Source organism: Entelurus aequoreus, linkage group LG19 (assembly GCF_033978785.1).
Source record: "Entelurus aequoreus isolate RoL-2023_Sb linkage group LG19, RoL_Eaeq_v1.1, whole genome shotgun sequence".
In the NCBI taxonomy this organism is placed as follows: domain Eukaryota; kingdom Metazoa; phylum Chordata; class Actinopteri; order Syngnathiformes; family Syngnathidae; genus Entelurus; species Entelurus aequoreus.
In genome coordinates this window covers 23,506,174-23,527,837 of record NC_084749.1, presented here as the reverse complement: position 1 = coordinate 23,527,837, position 21,664 = coordinate 23,506,174, and the positions used below count along the sequence as shown (strand labels likewise).

Below are 21,664 nucleotides of genomic sequence, written 5' to 3'. Positions count from 1 at the left end.
ACACAAAAGGGTTGTTTCTTTCTGTTATTAATATTCTGGTTCCTACATTATATATCAATATATATCAATACAGTCTGCAAGCGACACAGTCCGTAAGCACACATGATTGTGTGTGCTGCTGGTCCACTAATAGTACTAACCTTTAACAGTTAATTTTACTCATTTTCATTCATTACTAGTTTCTATGCAACTGTTTTTATATTGTTTTACTTTCTTTTTTATTCAAGAAAATGTTTTTAATGTATCTTATTTTTATTTTTTTATTTTTTTTTAAAAAGGACCTTATTTTCACCATACCTGGTTGTCCAAATTAGGCATAATAATGTGTTAATTCTACGACTGTATATATCGGTATCGATAATTAAGAGTTGGACAATATCGGGATATCGGCAAAAAGCCATTATCGGACATCCCTAGTTGTAAGTTCAAACCCCGGCCGAATCATACCAAAGACTATAAAAATGGGAGCCATTACCTCCCTGCTTGGCACTCGGCATCAAGGGCTGATATTGGGTTAAATCTCCAAAAATGATTTCCGGGCGCGGCCACCGCTGCTGCTCACTGCTCCCATCACCTCCCAGGGGGTGAACAAGGGGATGGGTCAAATGCAGAGGACACATTTCACCACACCTAGTGTGTGCGTGACTAACATTGGTACTTTAACTTTAACAACGACATCCTCGGCTCAGATCCCACATCAGGGCAAGAAAAAAGTCAACTCAATGGGATAACAATAACAAAGTTATGTATAATAATGAATAATACAAACAAATAACTAAACAAGGCAAAATAAAATAGAATTTAAGATCAAAATCTAACCTGGCTGTTAAAGTTTGTCAGCAAAATTAGACATAACTGAACAAAAAAATATTTGTCAAAATAAAACCAAAGTGATCCTAGAAGTATCGACACCGAGATGATGATAATGTGGTATCGATAGTACACGTGGAGTCGATCCGCCCACTATACCCTCCTCCTCCTGCTGGAGCTCCTTTGCTTTATTTGCTCCATCTGGTGTTTGACATGGTACCCGGGGTGGTGTGGGCGGAGGAAAAGCCTCGCATTTTGTCCCTGCTGAAATTTGATTCACAAGTTCAGGATCCTGGAAGACAAAAAGCAGACGGAGAGGGGGAGGGAAGAAAGGCTTTCTTCTACTTCTTCTTCTAACTCAACAAATAGTACGCAACCTCCCGGGAAGGTACGTCCATTGTTTACTTTAATCGTTTACTCAATGATGTGTTTGTGTACCCTCGGAGAAGTTCATTGTGTATTTATTTGCGCCACATTTTTGATTCATCCCGAGCCAACCTAATCAAGACCACCCCCCACTAAAGTGGTTTTTGTTGTTGTTAGAATACATAAACAAACCGGGGGGGGGGGGGGGGGGGTGAGTCGCGCTGCAGCGCCGAAAGTTACGTTTTTTTTCCCTCCAAGCAAGAAAAAACGCGCATTTTCCACATGCGCCGCAACGCCACACAAAGTGATTGTTGTTTTTTTTAAATAAAAGTTCACGTCATCATTTGTTGTTGAACAAAATTGTTACATGTTAGATTTTCTTGCGAGGCTCCAGACTGTGCGCCAAAAAACATCTGCGGCTAATGTGAGCGAGAACATGTCAATCAAAGTCAGCGTGGCTGAGCTGAAAAGTCCAGGCGGAGCAGCGTGTCTGGATTATTTAGTTTTTGTACGAGTTTACAAAGGTGGAAATAAAAGATGAGCTCATATTCAACACCAGGGGTGTCCAAAGTGCGGCCCATGGACCATTTGTGGACACGTGTTTTGTCCCTAAACATTTGTTCTAAAATTGTTTTTATTGGGGATAGGTTGATTGGCAACACTAAATTGGCCCTAATGTGTGAATGTTGTCTATCTGTGTTGGCCCTGTGATGAGTGTACGCCGGCCGCCTTCCACCTGAATGCAGCTGAGATAGGCTCCAGCACCCCCCCCCCCCCCCCCCCCCCGCAACCCCAAAAGGGACAAGCGGTAGAAAATGAATGGATTAAAAATTAGAAGTGTCTTCGTCCGATATTGATATCCGTCCGATATCGGCGAAGACTAATCAGATGATATCGGCCTGTGTCTAAAATCTCCGATACAAGCAGTCCTGCAGCATGTTTACTTGAGCAAAGCTGGACAAGCAGTTAACATCTAAATGTCCTCCAATTGGCACACAAAGTTGGTCATTTGTTGTACAAACCCCGTTTCCATATGAGTTGGGAAATTGTGTTAGATGTAAATATAAACGGAGTACAATGATTTGCAAATCATTTTGAACCCATATTCAGTTGAATGCACTACAAAGACAATATATTTGATGTTCAAACTCATAAACTTTTTTTTTTTTTTGTAAATAATAATTAACTTAGAATTTCATGGCTGCAACACGTGCCAAAGTAGTTGGGAAAGGGCATGTTCACCACTGTGTTACATGGCCTTTCCTTTTCCTTTTAACACTCAGTAAACGTTTGGGAACTGAGGAGACACATTTTTTAAGCTTCTCAGGTGGAATTCTTTCCCATTCTTGCTTGATGTACAGCTTAAGTTGTTCAACAGTCCGGGGGTCTCCGTTGTGGTATTTTAGGCTTCATAATGCGCCACACATTTTCAATGGGAGACAGGTCTGGACTACAGGCAGGCCAGTCTAGTACCCGCACTCTTACTATGAAGCCACGTTGATGTAACACGTGGCTTGGCATTGTCTTGCTGAAATAAGCAGGGGCGTCTATGGTAACGTTGCTTGGATGGCAACATATGTTGCTCCAAAACTTGTATGTACCTTTCAGCATTAATGGCGCCTTCACAGATGTGTAAGTTACCCATGTCTTGGGCACTAATACACCACCATACCATCACAGATGCTGGCTTTTCAACTTTGCGCCTATAACAATCCGGATGTTTCTTTTACTCTTTGGTCCGGAGGACACGACGTCCACAGTTTCCAAAAACAATTTGAAATGTGGACTCGTCAGACCACAGAACACTTTTCCACTTTGTATCAGTCCATCTTAGATGAGCTCAGGCCCAGCGAAGCCGACGGTGTTTCTGGGTGTTGTTGATAAACGGTTTTCGCCTTGTATAGGAGAGTTTTAACTTGCACTTACAGATGTAGCGACCAACTGTAGTTACTGACAGTAGGTTTCTGAAGTGTTCTTGAGCCCATGTGGTGATATCTTTTACACACTGATGTCGCTTGTTGATGCAGTACAGCCTGAGGGATCGAAGGTCACGGACTTAGCTGCTTATGTGCAGTGATTTCTCCAGATTCTCTGAACCCTTTGATGATGTTACGGACCGTCCATCCATCCATCCATCCATTTTCTACCGCTTATAAGTAGATGGTGAAATCCCTAAATTCCTTGCAATAGCTGGTTGAGAAAGGTTTTTCTTAAACTGTTCAACAATTTGCTCACGCATTTGTTGACAAAGTGGTGACCCTCGCCCCATCCTTGTTTGTGAATGACTGAGCATTTCATGGAATCTACTTTTATACCCAATCATGGCACCCACCTGTTCCCAATTTGCCTGTTCACCTGTGGGATGTTCCAAATAAGTGTTTTATGAGCATTCCTCAACTTTATCAGTATTTATTGCCACCTTTCCCGACTTCTTTGTCACGTGTTGCTGGCATCAAATTCTAAAGTTAATGGTTATTTGCAAAAAAAAAAATGTATCAGTTTGAACATCAAATATGTTGTTTTTGTAGCATATTCAACTGAATATGGGTTGAAAATGATTTGCAAATCATTGTATTCCGTTTATATTTACATCTAACACAATTTCCCAACTCATATGGAAATGGGGTTTGTAGAAGGCCTTACTGACAAAAACTTGTGATCTGATTGGCTATCGCAACTGTCCATCAACTGTATGTGCCCGTTCACTTACAGTGCATAGACGCATGCATTGTTGATTCTGAGGCCCCGGGCAGATTTCGCACAGCATGGCAACATAAGCTAGCTGAATTCTGATTGGATAACAACTTAACCTAAAAACAACAGCGCTGGAAGGAGCACAATATGACATGAAGAGAATATGAATACTTTTAGATATTTAGGTCAGCCCTTTGAGACACTTGTCATTTAGGTCTATATCAATAAACTTTGATTGATTGATTAATTAATAGGGAAAGTAAATAAAAAAATAATTTTATTTTTAATTATGATCATGATTTCTGGTTATGTTAGGCCAGCAGAAAAGGCATCGCTATATTTAAGTAGTAGACTACCAGCAGCTACACGACAGCTAAGCACACAATAGTATAGCAAGCTAGAAATACACGAATGTTCTTAATCGAACAGTATTTCAGTCTAAAACAACACATTTGTACATTAGTATCAACAAATTACAGTTGCATATTACTTTCAGATACAAACTTTCCAAGGCCGAAACATACTAGAATGTATCCAGTAACAAAAGTGTCCGCATCATTCAATTCACTATCTCATGAGGTTGACTTAATGGGAAGTGTCGCCAAACAACAAATTACCACGCCATTTCAAATGTAAAAACCACATAAGTCTGTCATAAGGTTAGCGATTTTCATATATCCGCTATTGATATTGGTCTAATATCAGCAACAAAATTAGATGATATCGGCCTGGATCTAAAATCTCCAATACAAGCAGTCCTGCAGCATGTTTACTTGTGCAAAGCTGGACACCCGGTTAACATCTTAATGTCCTCCAATAAGCACACAAGGTTGGTCTTTTGTTGTATTTAAATAGTAGACTACTATGAGCTAGCAGCTACACAACAGCTAAGCACACAATAGCATAGCAAGCTAGACATACATAATGAGTCCACCTAACTGAACAATATTGCGGTCTAGAACAGCAAATGTATCAATTAGTATCAACAACTTATAGGTGCATATTACTTACAGATACGTTTCCAAGGCAGAAGCATATTAGAAAGTATCCAGTAACAAATGTGTCCGCACCATTCAACTCACTACATCATAAGCTTGACCTATTGTGACCACTATTTCCGTCTTAAACACCACATTCGTACATTAGTATCAGCAAAGTATAGTTGCATATTACTTACAGATACAAACTTTCCAAGGCCGAAACATACTAGAAAGTATCCAGTAACAAAAGTGTCCGCATCATTCAATTCACTATGTCATGAGCTTGACTTAATGGATTATTGTGACCACTAGGTGTCACCAAACAACAAATTACCACACCATTTCAAATGTAAAAACCACGTAACAACATGCTCAGGGTTCGTACGGGCGCTTAAAAACCTTGAAAATGCTTGGATTGTAATGTTGTGTTTTCAAGGTTTGAAAAATGCTTGAATTTTGGGTGAAGTGCTTGTAAATGCTTGGAAATGTTCAACATATTTCTCTGCAGTCGGACTCAATAGGCTAATTATAAAATGGGAAAAATTAAAATACGTTTCCTCAAAAATGAAAGCTACATGCTTGATGTGTTGGCTTTGCACGAGCCCTTACATTAGGTTGTTGTCATGTCTGTGATCATGTTTTGTTTAAGTCATGTTCTGTTTGGTTTTTGGACACTTAGTTCCTGCTTTTTCACTCTCTTGTTTTGTCACCATAGCAACCATTAGTTTCACCTGTTTCACATTTTGAGTCACGCACCTGTTTTCACTAATCATGTCACTATTATTTAAACCGATAGTTGCCAGGAAGTCAGCCTGGCGACATTAACTCTGCTACCTTTCATTCCAAGCCATTGTTCCATGCACGTTTTTTTCATGCCACAGTAAGTGTTGTATATTTCATGTTCATAGTTTTTGCCTTTGTGCTAGTCTTTTGTTTTCATTAGCCAAGTTTGTACTTCCGCCCTCGTGCGTGCTTTTCGTTTGTTCCTTTTGTTAGTGTTTAAATAAATATGTCCTTACCTTCACGCCTTGCCCGCTCCAACTTTCCTTTGCATTCCGGGAAAACAAACCATCCCATAGTCCAAGTTATGACAGTTGTTGTCATGTATATACTGCTCTGTGTCGCCCCCAAGGGGACAGTGGTGCATCATGCTGGGAGGTTGTCGTTTTAATGAACATTGGATGGAAATTATTAGTCCATTATTGGACTTGTTTGTACTGTGAAGGTCATGTAAAGTATAATTTGTAACCTTTTTCACAATTTAGAGCTGAGTTAATATGAATGATGTTGTAGTTATTACACAACATGGCTGTATGTATTTCTTGCTCTATTATTTTTGTTGTCTATTTAACTTGTCTGGCTACCTCAGTGAAAGCAAAAAAAGTTAACTTTTGTCTTTGTTAATTTCTTATCATAGCCACAGTTATAAGGCTAGATATGCTTAACGAAAGGTGACTGAGGTGTTGTGAAACAAACACAATATTTTCCTTTAATTTATTATCCTTATATTAATGTGGAACAGTTTTGTTAATAAATGAGTGAAATTGACATTTTGAGGGTGCGTGTATTTATATCACGGTATGCAGTTTACAAGCACAAATACGCTGTGAATCAATCCGTGCTGTTCGATGTCATTGAGTGCTGTAAGTAAGAAAAAGAACAAGAAATGTGAAAAACAACACAAATGACATTGAATAGTCACACTGCTTCATTTTCTATGCCCCATTCAGTTAATGATAACTGCTGGTTCAATGTTAGGCATAGGTTTGAGCAGATTTTCCGTATTTTTCCTACAGACAGCATTTGGTGACCTCAAACAACAAGGCTATGGATTGATTCACACTGGTTTCTGCCTTTTGAAGGGTACTGGAAAAACTGGACAATTTATTTTGAAAGTCATTAAAAAGTTCTTGAATTTGGCCATGGAAATAGTGTACGAACCCTGAACATGCTTTTTGACAACGTTGGGTTCTGGCCTTGATTTGACCGTTGAATGTTGGTCATTTTACAACACAAATACAACGTTGAAACATGCTTTTTAACAACGTTTAATCAATGTCAGGTTGTGACGTTGATTTGACCGTTGAAATTTGGTCATTTCCCAACCAACAACGTGGATCCAACCTTAGACATCAACGTTGTCTCAGTTTCCAAATACAACTATTTTGCAACGTTGTCTCAAAGTCAGTTTTAAAGGTCATGTATGTATAATTATTGTTGTGTCAATGTCTTGTGCCTGCTGGGATTTGAATGTTGCACACTGCAAAAAGAGCTGACAAAATATAAGACAAAAACTCTAGATTTTAGTTGGAAAATGCTAAAAAAAAAACTAGTGCAATTATTTTACCATGCAGCTAGTTCATTTTGCCTGAAGAGACGTCCTAAATTAAGATCGGAATTAGCAGGACTTTTAAGAGATGTTGCAGAAAAACAAAATCCACATTTGGAAAGCCAAAATATCTTATTTGAATAGTTATTTTTTCAATTTTAACACTTTTTAACCAAAATATAATTATTCATGCTAAAATTAAGATTATGACGTAAAGTCAATGACTGAAAATAAGTAAATAGCTCTTAAAACTGGGGACATTTTGATGAAATAAAATGTGAAGTGGCAAATGATTTGTAGAGTAGAAACAAAACAAAAAAAAACCAGCAAAAATGAAGAGGGAAAAAAAGCAATAAGGAATAAAGGAATAACGCAAAAGAAATAATGTAAAAATAATGAGACTAATAAAACTGATAATAATGTACTTTGTCACATAAAACAACAAAGCTGATACAAAGTTTAATCTTTCAATATACAAAAACATCTTTTTTAGCCTTAAAAAATATGTACAATATTCAGACAGCTCTGTATTGTGTTCTTAGTGTACAGTTAATGATGATAAATGATAAATACTTGAGTTCTGATGTTTTATTATTTTCATTTTATGACTCTATAATAATGGTTAAATTTGCTAATTGTGGTGTTTGTTATACAAATGAGGGTATTTTAATCCCTTGAAGGTCTTCATGTGTCACATGACCTAATTAGCATGGAGAAAAAGTAGGGCATATTTTGTTATATTTTAAACAGTTCCAATATTAGGGCTGTCCTCTGGGCTTTCTGCTTTAGCATCCAGCTTGCATACGAGAGAGTCAAACTCAAATCAAGATTGCAATCTTCATTTCAAGGCTGAGGTTTGTGTTGTTGTGGTCAGGTGCCAGGCTGCGTGATTATGAGCACCTCAGGGCTACAGGCCAGCGACGGGCAGAACGCGAAGGAGCTCGACAGCATGAAGGAATCCATCAGTGACATCATCAACCAGCTCCAGGACATCGACCCCGCCAGACTCTCCTTCTCTCCCTTCCTGGACCTGGACACTCAGATCTGCATGGCGCCCGTGTCCGACAGCCCCGAGTCCTCGGTGGAGGAGCTGCACTCGTCCTCCCTGCACTCGGCCTCTGGCTCGCAGCGCTCCCTCCAACCTCCGCCGTTGGCCGACGAGCCAGAGAGTGAGTTATTAGCTTTTTATCGTCTCAGAAGTGAAAGGTCAACTGAGGTGAATGTCAGATTCGAACACTGATGACATCTATTAAACAAGACAAGATGCAAAGAATTAAACAGACAGAATTAAATTTGGCTCAATTGAGGAGATACGTCTCGGCTGTCTCCCAGCACGCTCTGGCGAACGATTGTACGCCTCCTCTTTTATTTGGACTTTCCCTGATTACATGGCAACAGCTGTTTCCAAGGAACGGGGGTCGTAAACAGCCATCGCCTTCGATTAAAACAGTTCAAAGAAAAGGTCGCCTTGAGGGGAGTCAGGCCCTGCTTCCTCTCCGCTTTGTAGTTCTTGGGTCAAGACAAAATCTTTCTGTGGATTACAATAGAAGAAAGAAACAGAACACCTTCATGTTGCTTCCCATCCTACACAGTGGAGTTTTACAAGCCTTCTTCTTGGTAGCTTCAAAGACAGCTTTTGTCTTCTCGCCGGGAACTCATTTCAACACATAGTTTTGTGATAACTTAGATACAATTATTCTGACAGTGAACTTGATCCGAAAGGATTTTAAAAGCAAATCTCATCTCATGAGAAGCAAAGGCAGTCAACTTTGAAAATAGGACCACTTATTAGCAGGGGTTGAGCACCAAATTCAGGCCCTGAATATGATTCACTTCACTTCACTGAGTGGGAAAGAACGTTGTTGGTTAATGTTAAAAGATTGCAAAGATGTTGTAATAGGAAACAAACATGTTCAATTGGAGTAAGGATGATAATTATCGATAATTATACTCCAGTATCCAGAACTGCTTTGTTGATGTTCTGGGAATAGATGGCGACAGACCAGACATTTGAGGTCCTCAACATTTTTGGGCTACAAGCTGACCTCACCCTCTAACAATGTGAATGGACTATGGAGCATCCATTTTGAATACATCAGTGACGGTCGAGTGTGTGTGTGTGTGTGTATGTATGTGTGTGTGTGTGTGTGTTTTCTGGCAATGCTTACTTAGTGGGACATCGCTCTGTTTACACAGTCACCTTTATGCGACCTCTGACGGTATGGGGACAAAAAAACAGGTCCCCTAAAGGAAACCCTTTTTAAATGATAGTCAGATCCATTCTGAAGATGCCTAAATGATTTTTAAGCTTTGGCCCTTAAAACATGTTTACTGGTTAGTCAGAAAATTAATTTTCTTGAAAAGTGAAACATGTGTTATCCTGGCATTAATAGTACTGGGATTCTGTATGGTATCCATCCTTAGTTAAAACTGGTATATTTTTCCAAAAACAAAAATCTGGTTTAGTGTTCCTTAGGATGACATTTTCATACAGCATGATTATAAAACATTATTAACTTAAAGGCCTACTGAAACCCACTACTACCGACCACGCAGTCTTGATAGTTTATATATCAATGATGAAATCTTAACATTGCAACACATGCCAATACGACCGGGTTAACTTACAAAGTGCAATTTTAAATTTCCCGCGAAACTTCCGGTTGAAAACGTCTATGTATGATGACGTATGCGCGTGACGTCAATCGTGGAAACGGAAGTATTCGGACCCCATTGAATCCAATACAAAAAAGCTCTGTTTTCATCTCAAAATTCCACAGTATTCTGGACATCTGTGTTGGTAAATCTTTTGCAATTTGTTTAATGAACAATGAAGACGGCAAAGAAGAAAGCTGTAGGTGGGATCTGTGTATTAGCGGCTGGCTGCAGCAACACAACCAGGAGGACTTTGACTTGGATAGCAGACGCGCTAGCCGACGCTAGCCGCTGACCGCACGGATGATCGGGTGAAGTCCTTCCGTCGATCGTTGGAATGCAGGTGAGCATGGGTGTTGATGAGCAGATGAGGGCTGGCTGGCGTAGGTGGAGCGCTAATGTTTTTATCATAGCTCTGTGAGGACCCGTTGCTAGGTTAGCTTCAATGGCGTCGTTAGCAACAGCATTGTTAAGCTTCGCCAAGCTGGGAATTATTAACCATGTAGTTACATGTCCATGGTGTAATAGTATTGTTGATCTTCTGTCCATCCTTCCAGTCAGGGATTTATTTATTTTGTTTCTATCTGCATTTGAGCCCGATGCTATCACGTTAGCTCAGTAGCTAAAGAGCTTCGCCGATGTATTGTCGTGGAGATAAATGTCACTGTGAATGTCCATTTCGCGTCCTCTACTCATTTTCAAGAGGATATAGTATCCGAGGTGGTTTAAAATACAAATCCGTGATCCACAATAGAAAAAGGAGAAAGTGTGGAATCCAATGAACCCTTGTATCTAAGTTACGGTCAGAGCGAAAAAAGATACGTCCTGCACTGCACTGTAGTCCTTCACTCTCACTTTCCTCATCCACAAATCTTTCATCCTCGCTCAAATTAATGGGGTAATCGTCGCTTTCTCGATCCGAATCTCTCTCGCTGCATTGTAAACAATGGGGAAATGTGAGGAGTCCTTCCTCCGGTGACGTCACGCTACTTCCGGTATAGGCAAGGCTTTTTTTTTATCAGCGACCAAAAGTTGCGAAATTTATCGTCGTCGTTCTCTACTAAATCCTTTCAGCAAAAATATGGCAATATCGCGAAATGATCAAGTATGACACATAGAATGGATCTGCTATCCCCGTTTGAATAAAAAAAATTCATTTCAGTAGGCCTTTAAAGTATGATTCACGTTCAGAATTTCCCATCCTTCTATTTATGGTAGTTGGAGTTGCAGACAACTTCTTTACTGCTAAATAGCAGTTTTCAGTAATGTCACAGAAGATGCAGGATTTGCTTGAACATTTAAGTGGTGAAACTTCCTATAAGAGGACAGCTGTAGTGCTGTATTCTGAGGATCATGTCATATTTCATTTGAACTTTTTTTTTTTTTTTTTTTTTTTAAATGCTCCTCAGTAGTCACGTACAAATTTGTGTGAATTATGCAAAATTATTTAAATTTGGTCCCCATGAACCATATTAACTCTTTTTCCCCAGGGTCCTCAGCAATGTTCCCTCTAAGGTGCGCGCCTGTGCAATTGCGCACTGCTCAAGCGTCCTCTGCGCACGGCAAATCTATGCCGCGCACAAAATCAAATAAAAAAATAAGCGCATAACAATTTTCGACACGACATAGAAAACAGTTTTCGTCATCATTGTTCAAATATTGTAAAGTCTGTTGAGACGCTTTGAGGACATGAATTCCATCGATCACTTTACTGAGCAAAACTCTTTATTGTCGGCCATAAACACATCACCAAAACATTAGTAAAAAAAATTATATCTAGCAAAACTGGTCATTTTCTGCAGTACAAACCAGACCAAAACCAACTTTGTTATATCAACAGCAGCCGCTCGCTCTTTCTCACTTGCGCCAACACATGCACATATGGCACTTAGCCAGCGATGCGTTTACAGCCACACAAAAAGTCGGACAACTCCAACACCACACATAAAGTGTCATTACAGGTCGTTACACTATGATTTACCAATCAAATGTGTGCTTATTCTAGTGTCATTTATTAGGAATCTTAATTTATAAATATTATTAATGAAATGCTGTTAGTATATTAATAAATACTAATAAAAATATATTTTTTACAAACAGGAAGTTGCAGGAATGTACACATGATCCCCTGCTTACATCTCATTGTGCAACATGTGGATGTTTTAATGGGAACTAAATGCAATGTCTGAAAGGGGTACAAAATATTTCCAAAGCAGGACCTCCACCCAGACAAACAATACAAGTACACAGTTCATGAAAAACAATATTTGTTGTTATTGTCATTGTAAGTGGGCCTAAACACTTATATTAGAAAATAACCTCATGGAAATGACTGCTGTCATTTGATTATAATAACAAGAGAATGTTGTCTGTCTATCTGTGTTGGCCCTGCGATGAGGGGTGGACTTGTCCAGGGTGTACCCCGCCTTCCGCCCGAATGCAGCTGAGATAGGCTCCAGCACCCCCCGGGACCCCGAAAGGGACAAGCGGTAGAAAATGGATGGATGGATGGATGGAGATTTAGCTTGTTATTTAGTCAGGTTTGGGACAGGTGTGCTGCTGGTGTAGCCACAGTGTGCACGTCTGACGTTGCTCACATGGGCTCCACTGAATGCTCAGGGAGTTTTTGCGTTTGCTCACACACATGAAAAATTAAAGGGAACATTGGTCCCCAGTAAGGATGATCAGTACATTACTTCATCACTCCAGAGATTTAAAGACGTGTATGAGCTAACTGGGCAGTGGTCATTTTACCTAATTTTGTTTATGCCTCCACAACCTGTAGAAAGGGTGGTGCCCACAAGTGATGATCAAAAACTTGGTCCCCATTTCAAATGATAACCTGTGTGTGTGTGTGTGTGTGTGTGCGTGTGTGCGTGTGTGTGTGTGTGTGTGTGTGTGTGTGTGTGTGTGTGTGTGTGTGTGTGTGTGTGTGTGTGTGTGTGTGTGTGTGTGTGTGTGTGTGCGCGTGTGTGCGTGTGTGTGCGTGTGTGCGTGTGTGCGTGTGTGTGTGTGTGTGTGTGTGTGTGTGTGTGTGTGTGTGTGTGTGTGTGTGTGCGTGTCAGCCTCCAAAGGGCTGATTCCACTGTTTGGTTTTGGATGCTGCGTTAAAACGTATCTCTGGTTTTGAACAGGCTCCTGCCTCCAGCGGCCCGACGATGGCCTCCGCGAGGATCAAACTGCCGAAGAGGGACCGCTGGATCAAACTCTTTCCACTCCGATCACCACAGAGCGCAATTTGGACACCGCCACGGAAAATTGCATCAGCACTCCAACCCCGGCTTCTCACGGAGACATTCCCAACGGCACAGACACGCCAAGATGGAGTCCGGCATCCGCTCATCCGGACTGTACCGCGGATGAGGGTCGACCCCTGATAGGCCCGCCCCCGGACAGCATGGAGCTGGCGGTGTGGAGCCCAGAGGGCGTAGTAGACACTTGCCAAAGCGCGAGTGAGACGACAGGTGGCGGAGCGTGCTGCTGCAAGTGTCGATGCTGTCACAGCGGCAGAGTTCCCGCCTTCATCTCCGTGCTGGCGTCTCTTCTGTGTGCAGCCGGGATTCTCTATGCACTCTATTTCTACGTCCACATCAAACCGCCCGACTGCCCTGATGTGGGCAGTCGGGTGGTCTTCACCCTCGGCTGCTGCGTGGTGGCCGCCCTGCCCATCCTGCTCGGTAGGCACCGCTCACATCACACACCAAGCATATACACTGCAAAAAGTCAGTGTTCAAAAACAAGAAGGAAAAAAAAAAAATTAGGGGTATTTTATTTGAAATAAGCAAAATTATCTGCCAATAGAACAAGAAAATTTGGCTTGTCAAGACTTTCCAAAACAAGTAAAATTAGCTAACCTCAATGAACCCACAAATACCTTAAAATAAGTATATTCTCACTAATAAGTGCACATTTCTTGGTAGAAAAAAGAAAGACCTTTTTGCTCAATATGTTGAAAAATATTCTTAAATGAAGTAAATGCTAGTGCCATTATCTTGACATAATGATATGCGCTCGGCATTACATTTCTTGAAACCAGCAAACTTATACTAAAAACTAATTTATTGTTCTTAATGGAAAGGCAACAAGGCAACCGCTTGTTACTCTCTGGGTTTCCTAGCCGCTCAGGCAAATCATATAGTCTAAAAATGCATTTTTCCATCGATAACATGACATCATCGCGCCAAGTGCGTGCTCTTTCAGTCAATTAGTGCGCATATATACAGCCCGGCCCCCGGCCAAAAATTTTTCAAATGTAATTTTGAGGAATTTATCTGGATGTGCATGAACTATTTCTGTTCAAAATAGTTTGAAATGTTAAATATTTAAATATTAACTGTCAGTTTACTGTGCCAACTGTACTACTATATGAGTACGTATTTCCTATTGTTTCATTGAAAATAAGACAGCAAAGTCCATTTTCTGTCATCTGTTTTAATTATGAGACACAATTGTGTCAAAATCATGATTTTTGTTCATGCTTGATATAAGAAATTATTACTTTAAAAAAGTAGTTTTATACTTGCGAATGCTGATGGCGCAGCTTTGCAACAGTTGATATTCTAGTTTCAAGCATGTTTTACTCAATATAGGTCATACAATCTCAGCAACAAGCTGTAATATCTTACTGAGATCATTTAGGACCAAAACCCTTAAAATAAGTAAAACACTGTAACATAAAATCTGCTTAGTGAGAAGAATTATCTTATCAGACAGAAAATAAGCAAATGTCACCCTTATTTGAGATATTTAATCTTACTTAGATTTCAGTTTTTGCAGTGTAGGATTACGAAAGGATTCGCTTTGTCTGGTCGTCTTGGAATCTTTTCCTGTCCTCTTTAATTTGCTGCACTTCCGACCTTGGCAGACGTCTCTTGGTGTCTCTGAGGAGGAGCATCCTCTCATTGCCATGCACGCTTGAAATGGAAAATACACTGAGAGGCTCCTTTGTCTCCCGGGCCTAATTGTTGCGGAATATTTGAATAATTTTCCAACGTCTGTCAGGAAGAGGGGACATCGCGTTTGTCTTTTCCTGACATTGTCGAGCCGTTGAGGCGTATTTGCATGTAGGCCATTCAAATGAAGGTACAGTGCTATCTCTGCTTTTGTCAGTCATACCTTCCAAAAGGTCAGGTATGAAAACCAAGCAAGCCAAAAACATTTTACATAAGAAATAATGTAAACTCAATTCATTTGTTCCAGACACCCACAAATATGAACACAAAACACATTTTATAGAGCATAAATATAGTTGCATACATTTGATTATTTACGGGGAGGTGGGATGTGGTGGGGGGAGGGTGTTAGTCTAGGGTTGTAGTTGCCTGGAGGTGTTCTTTTAGCGTGGTTTTGAAGGAGGGTAGAGATGCATTTTCTTTTACACCTGTTGGGAGTGCATTCCATATTGATGTGGTATAGAAGGAGAATTAGTCTTAACTAATTCTCCTTTGTTAGATCGGAATCTGGGTTTAACGTGGTTTGTGGCGCTCCCCCTGGTGTTGTGGTTATGGCGGTCATTTACGTTATGGAAGTAGTTTGACATGTACTTCGGTATCAGGGAGGTGTAGCGAATTTTATAGACTAGGCTCAGTGCAAGTTGTTTAACTCTGTCCTCCACCCTGAGCCAGCCCACTTTGGAGAAGTGGGTAGGAGTGAGGTGTGATGTGGGGTGGAGGTCTAGAAGTAATCTGACTAGCTTGTTCTGGGATGTTTGGAGTCTTGATTTGAGGGTTTTAGAGGTGCTAGGGTACCAGGAGGTGCATGCGTAATCGAAAAAGGGTTGAACGAGAGTTCCCGCTAGAATCTTCATGGTGCTTTTGTTGACCAGAGAGGAGATTCTGTAGAGAAATATTGTTCGTTGGTTGACCTTTTTGATTACCTTGGTTGCCATTTTATCACAGGAAAGATTAGCCTCTAGAATGGAACCTAGGTAGGTGACCTCATCTTTCCTGGTGATAACAATGTCACCCACTTTAATAGTGAAGTCACTGACTTTCTTAAGGTTGATTTGAGACCCAAATAGGATGGATTAGGTTTTACCTAAGTGTATGGATAGCTTATTGTCCACGAGCCAGGTGCAAATTCTACAGAGTTCAGCACTGAGGATTTTTTCCACCTGTATTGAGACTAGGGCTGGGTATCGTTTAAAAATGTTCGATACCAATACCAGTACCCTTCCATCCCGATGGATGTACAAACATGTACAACAAAGTATTATTTCGGCTGCGTAATTTTGAACCACATCACAACCAACCGACATTCTGAATCTAACCAGTAAGTAACCACTGACCAGTCAGTCCTCCTCAACAGTTCTTTTTAAGAAATAGTAACATGTCAGCCTTCTCTGGGGCAAGGCATGCCCTTTCCTAGCTTATTGTGTCTCCAGCAGTTGAAAATATTCGATCTGCTGGAGTGGAGAATGCCTGGACACATGTATAATTAGAGGCCAGGTCAAAACAAGATGGGTAGTCGTTGTTGGATCTTAACAAATTACATAAGTAATTAAGCTGCTACAGAAGCTAAAACCGGTAACCTAAGCACTGGACAAAACATTGACAGTTGTGACTGACCAGGGCGCTAACTTGTGTGGTGTTCGGGTCTGTGGGACCCGTTTTCATTTTTTATTAAAAGAAAAATTATACAATTAATTAATTTTTCAAACTGAGACTCACTGACTTTGGCTCATTTTCTGTGAAGAACATATATCAGAATACATATTTAATGACCACACACCATACACCCCCCCCTACACATTTCTATTACATATAAGATGTCCGGGTCCACTGGACCCGGGGCTAATAGAAGTGTGGAAATTGATGTTCTGTGTACCACACACACACACACACACACAGCAGGCCTAGACAGGAGGAAGACAAAGCTATGTAGGTACACAGAACATCAGAGGGTCAAATGTGCGAGAAAATGAGAGCAGACAGTGTTGACAAACAATGTTGCAACCTTGTGTGGGAACCGCAGGTGCAGAAACACAAAAGAAGAATCCCTGTGGGGTGGAGAAACTGGCAGAGAAATTTTCCGTGCAACGTTCATATTGTTGTTACTCAGCCAGCGTTTGTGGGTCTGATGGACCCGTTGCTTTTTGTGGCCTTTAATGCCTCACAATCAAACACTTTTATATTAAAATACTGAACAGATGTTTACCTTATCCCAATAAACATCTCTTTTCCACCCTTAAGTTTGCTACGTGCTTGATGAGGTGCTTAATCATCTTGCTAGTATTCCCCGTTTTCCCCGAAATAATCTTGCCGCATTGTATGCATTTATTTGTACCCGGCGTCACAGGCGTGTAGTACAACCATTATTTTCGGAAAATGTTATAGATAGCAAGCGTGTCTTGAATGAGCGGAACATTTTGGTTGATTGATATATATATTGGTTGAAAATTAAGCGAGGGTCTTTGGTCCCAAAGTAGCTTATTTTGCAGCTGAAAGTGTGTTCTATCACAACGAGACTCAGTCGCCAACTTGTAGTATTTATGAGGTGTTGACTTGTCCAGGGTGTACCCCGCCTTCCGCCCGAATGCAGCTTCGATAGGCTCCAGCGACCCCGAAAGGTACAAGCGGTAGAAAAATGGATGGATGGAATTTGTGGGCTGTGCAAACTGAAAAGCAGGGCCAACTTCTGGCAAAAACCGAATCCCACGAAAAGTTGGGTGTACAAAAACCGCGTTAACATGTAGTCAGAGAGAGTAGAGCTGTCCTATCCAAATCTTTGAGGAAATATAGTCAGACTAGAGCTGTCCTAACTTTTTTGGGGGGAACATATAGCTTGTCAGATTCGAGCAGTCATTTGAGGACATATACGGTCAGACTAGAGCTGCCCTTTTTAGTCTTTGAGTACGTACACCGTACAGTATATAATCAGATTAGAGCTTTCCTAGCTGGTCTTTTGAGGACATATTTACATAGTCGGACCAGAGCTCTCCTATCGTGTCTTTGAGGACAACTTCAACTTATTCTATTTGGTGTTTAAGGACAAATATACACAGTCCGACTAACGCTGTCCTATCTAGTCTTTGAGAATGTATGTATAGTCAGAATATAGCTGTCCTTTCTGGTGTTTGATGACATCTAGTCAGAGAGAGTAGAGCTGTCCTATCTAATCTTGGAATAAATATATATAGTCAGGCTAGAGTTGCCCTATTTTTATTTTTTGGGAATGTAGCTTACCAGACTAGCTGTCATTTTTAGTCTTTCAGGACATCTATGGTCAAACTGGAGCTATGTCTTTGAAAGACATATGTATAGTCAGAATAGAGCTTTCCTATCTAGTGTTTTATAACATCAGAGAGAGTAGAGATGTCCTATCCAATCTTTGAGGAAATATAGTCAGACTAGTGCTGTCCTAGCTTTTTTGGGGGAACATATAGCTTGTCAGATTCGAGCAGTCATCTTTGAGGACATATACGGTCAGACTAGAGATGCCCTTTTTAGTCTTTGAGTATGTACACCGTACAGTTTATAATCAGATTAGAGCTTTCCTAGCTGGTCTTTTGAGGACATATTTACATAGTCAGACCAGAGCTCTCCAATCGTGTCTTTGAGGCCAGGTATAGTCTTGATAGAGCCTATCCAATTTGATTTTAAGGACTTATATATATATATAGTCAGAGTAGAGCTGTCCCATCTAGCCTTTGAGGACTAATGTATAGTACTATACATTTAAAGGAGGTAAAACGTCAAACAGTTGCGATCATGTACATATTGATCATATGAACTATTGATCAAGAAAAATCATTCAAACAGATGAAGGACTCAGTCAGTACGATTTCAAGTTTATTCCAAAGTGCTTTAGATATATGCGGTCTGACATTGTGGACACCTGCTGACATGTTTCCTCTTGATTCCTCCATGGGCGTCCAGCGATGCTCTCAGGTGCAGCGTGTCGCTTCTGCAGCGCCTCTTTTGGACGGCAAGAGTCACCGCCCAGGAGGCACGCGGCCCAGCAGCTGTTTGTCACGGCCTCCGTGGAGTTGCTGTTCCTCTACGTCCTCAACCTCGTCGTCATGGCGGCCTTGCTGCCTCAACATGAGCTCAAGTTGGTACCGATCCTGGTCGCCATGTTCATCCTGGGAAGGTGAGGCTTTAGAAGTGTTTACAAGCATCACATGACATCACAATAAACCCTGTTCTGTAATCACAGGAATATTTGCAGACACTTTCTATACGTGAATACTGTGGTTTTTAGGAACAATGTGCATAGCGACACCAGTTTAGCTTTGTTGGGCTCGCCGATATACATGAGGGTGCCTTATAGCCTTGAAATGTAGATAACAGGCGGGATCTTAAAAAGTCAAAAATCAAACACAGTATTTTTTGGACTATAGAGGCACCGGTATATAAGCCGCACCCGCTAAATTTTAGAAGAAAAAAAGTAGAGATGTGCGATAATATCGGACTGCCGATATTATCGGCCGATAAATCCTTTAAAATGTAATATTGGAACTTATCGGCATCTTGCTTGATGTACAGCTTAAGTTGTTCAACAGTCCGGGGGTCTCCGTTGTGGTATTTTAGGCTTCATAATGCGTCACACATTTTCAATGGGAGACAGGTCTGGACTACAGGCAGGCCAGTCTAGTACCCGCACTCTTTTACTATGAAGCCACGTTGATGTAACACGTGGCTTGGCATTGTCTTGCTGAAATAAGCAGGGGCGTCTATGGTAATGTTGCTTGGATGGCAACATATGTTGCTCCAAAACCCGTATGTACCTTTCAGCATTAATGGCGCCTTCACAGATATGTAAGTTACCCATGTCTTGGGCACTAATACACCCCCATACCATCACAGATGCTGGCTTTTCAACTTTGCGCCTATAACAATCCGGATGGTTCTTTTCCTCTTTGGTCCGGAGGACACGACGTCCACAGTTTCCAAAAACAATTTGAAATGTGGACTCGTCAGACCACAGAACACTTTTCCACTTTGTATCAGTCCATCTTAGATGAGCTCAGGCCCAGCGAAGCCGACGGCGTTTCCGGGTGTTGTTGATAAACGCTTTTCGCCTTGCATAGGAGAGTTTTAACTTGCACTTACAGATGTAGCGACCAACTGTAGTTACTGACAGTGGGTTTCTGAAGTGTTCCTGAGCCCATGTGGTGATATCCTTTACACACTGATGTTGCTTGTTGATGCAGTACAGCCTGAGGAATCGAAGGTCACAGGCTTAGCTGCTTACGTGCAGTGATTTCTCCAGATTCTCTGAACCCTTTGATGATATTACGGACCGTAGATGGTGAAATCCCTGAATTCCTTGCAATAGCTGGTTGAGAAAGGTTTTTCTTAAACTGTTCAACAATTTGCTCACACATTTGTTGACAAAGTGGTGACCCTCGCCCCATCGTTGTTGGTGAATGACTGAGCATTTCATGGAATCTACTATTATACCCAATCATGGCACCCACCTGTTCCCAATTTGCCTGTTCACCTGTGGGATGTTTCAAATAAGTGTTTGATGAGCATTCCTCAACTTTATCAGTATTTATTGCCACCTTTCCCAACTTCTTTGTCACGTGTTGCTGGCATCAAATTCTAAAGTTAATGATTATTTGCTCAATGTTTATCAGTTTGAACATCAAATATGTTGTCTTTGTAGCATATTCAACTGAATATGGGTTGAAAATGATTTGCAAATCATTGTATTCCGTTTATATTTACATCTAACACAATTTCCCAACTCATATGGAAACGGGGTTTGCAAAACACTCTAACATAAAATCTGCTAAGTGAAAAGAATTATCTTATCAGACAGAAAATAAGCAAATATCACCCTTATTTGAGATATTTAATCTTCCTTAGATTTCAGTTTTTGCAGTGTAGGGAGAGAAAGTAATAGAACCTCTATAGGCAATACTGTCATGTTTGCTATAAGAGTACTTCAAAACACTTCTTCAGCTGTTAATATCAGTTCATTCTCTTGTTTGTTGTCCTTCTCCCCCCCAACAGGCTCATTTACTGGGCGAGCCTGAATATGTGCGGCTCCTGGCGAGGCTTCGGCTCCGGCCTGACCGTCTTCCCCCTCCTGGCGATGGTGGCTCTCAATCTGTTCCTCCTGTACCGCCTGAATCTCAAAGAGCCGCTTTTCGTCTCCCAGGACGTGGTCCTCAACCAGGTCACGCCGTCTCCATGGACCGGGGAGACGTCACAGAGCCCGAGCGGCAAACCAGACGCGGCGGCCACAGACTTCCTGGACTCCCAGTGAGGACGTGCGCTCTCTTCTTTCAAAGGAGGAGATGGTTACAAAAATAAGTCATTCCTGTGGTCCGCAGTCCGGCAAAGCTACACATGTTGCCACGATAAACTCTTTGTCCTTGACGACTTGTGATTTAACTCCTCCTAAACTGGACTTTTAAAAAAAAAATTTATTGTTTATTTTTTGAAACCCGAGAGCTCCTTGCCTGCTTGTGGTGGAGGACTCCTTTGAACCAACACATGTCCTTTCAAGCTTTTCCAGTACCTACAGTATATTTAATGTCTTGAACTCTAAAAGTAGCTTAAAAGCTTCACTATATGTGTGGGCGAAAAATGGGTTGGACCTGCAAAAGCTATTACTTCTCAGCTTTTTCATTGTTAAATGTACAAAATGTTTGTTCTGAATAAAATCCCACTTGTGGGGGGGGAAAAAATCCTGCTGCTTTGGCATTGAGCCGTAGACTGAGGACTTATTTTAGGAGAAACGTGTTTTTGTGTGCAGCGTTGGAACTGTCATTGTGTGCTCCCATGTTGCTCTCTGTTTATGCGGCACACAAAATGAGGCCTAACAAAAGTAGAATTTTTAAAATATGTTTAAATGCCTACTGAAAGCCACTACTACC

At 41.0% G+C, this 21,664-nt stretch overlaps 1 protein-coding gene across 2 annotated transcripts; it reads left to right on the top strand.

Annotated features, from left to right (window-relative positions):
- The first annotated feature begins 1,015 nt into the window (after nucleotides 1-1,015).
- LOC133634876 (uncharacterized) lies at nucleotides 1,016-21,463 on the top strand. 2 transcript variants are annotated; one of them, XM_062027527.1, is made up of 5 exons: nucleotides 1,016-1,198; nucleotides 8,054-8,348; nucleotides 12,969-13,511; nucleotides 18,711-18,924; nucleotides 20,796-21,463. In XM_062027527.1, exons 2-5 carry the CDS (start codon nucleotides 8,072-8,074, stop codon nucleotides 21,049-21,051), a joined length of 1,290 nt encoding a protein of 429 aa, XP_061883511.1. In that variant the 5' UTR covers nucleotides 1,016-1,198; nucleotides 8,054-8,071; the 3' UTR covers nucleotides 21,052-21,463. The 2 variants fall into 2 exon arrangements, with proteins under 2 accessions (XP_061883511.1, XP_061883512.1); XM_062027528.1 differs by lacking the exon at nucleotides 1,016-1,198 and adding an exon at nucleotides 5,657-5,730.
- Nucleotides 21,464-21,664: the final 201 nt, after the last annotated feature.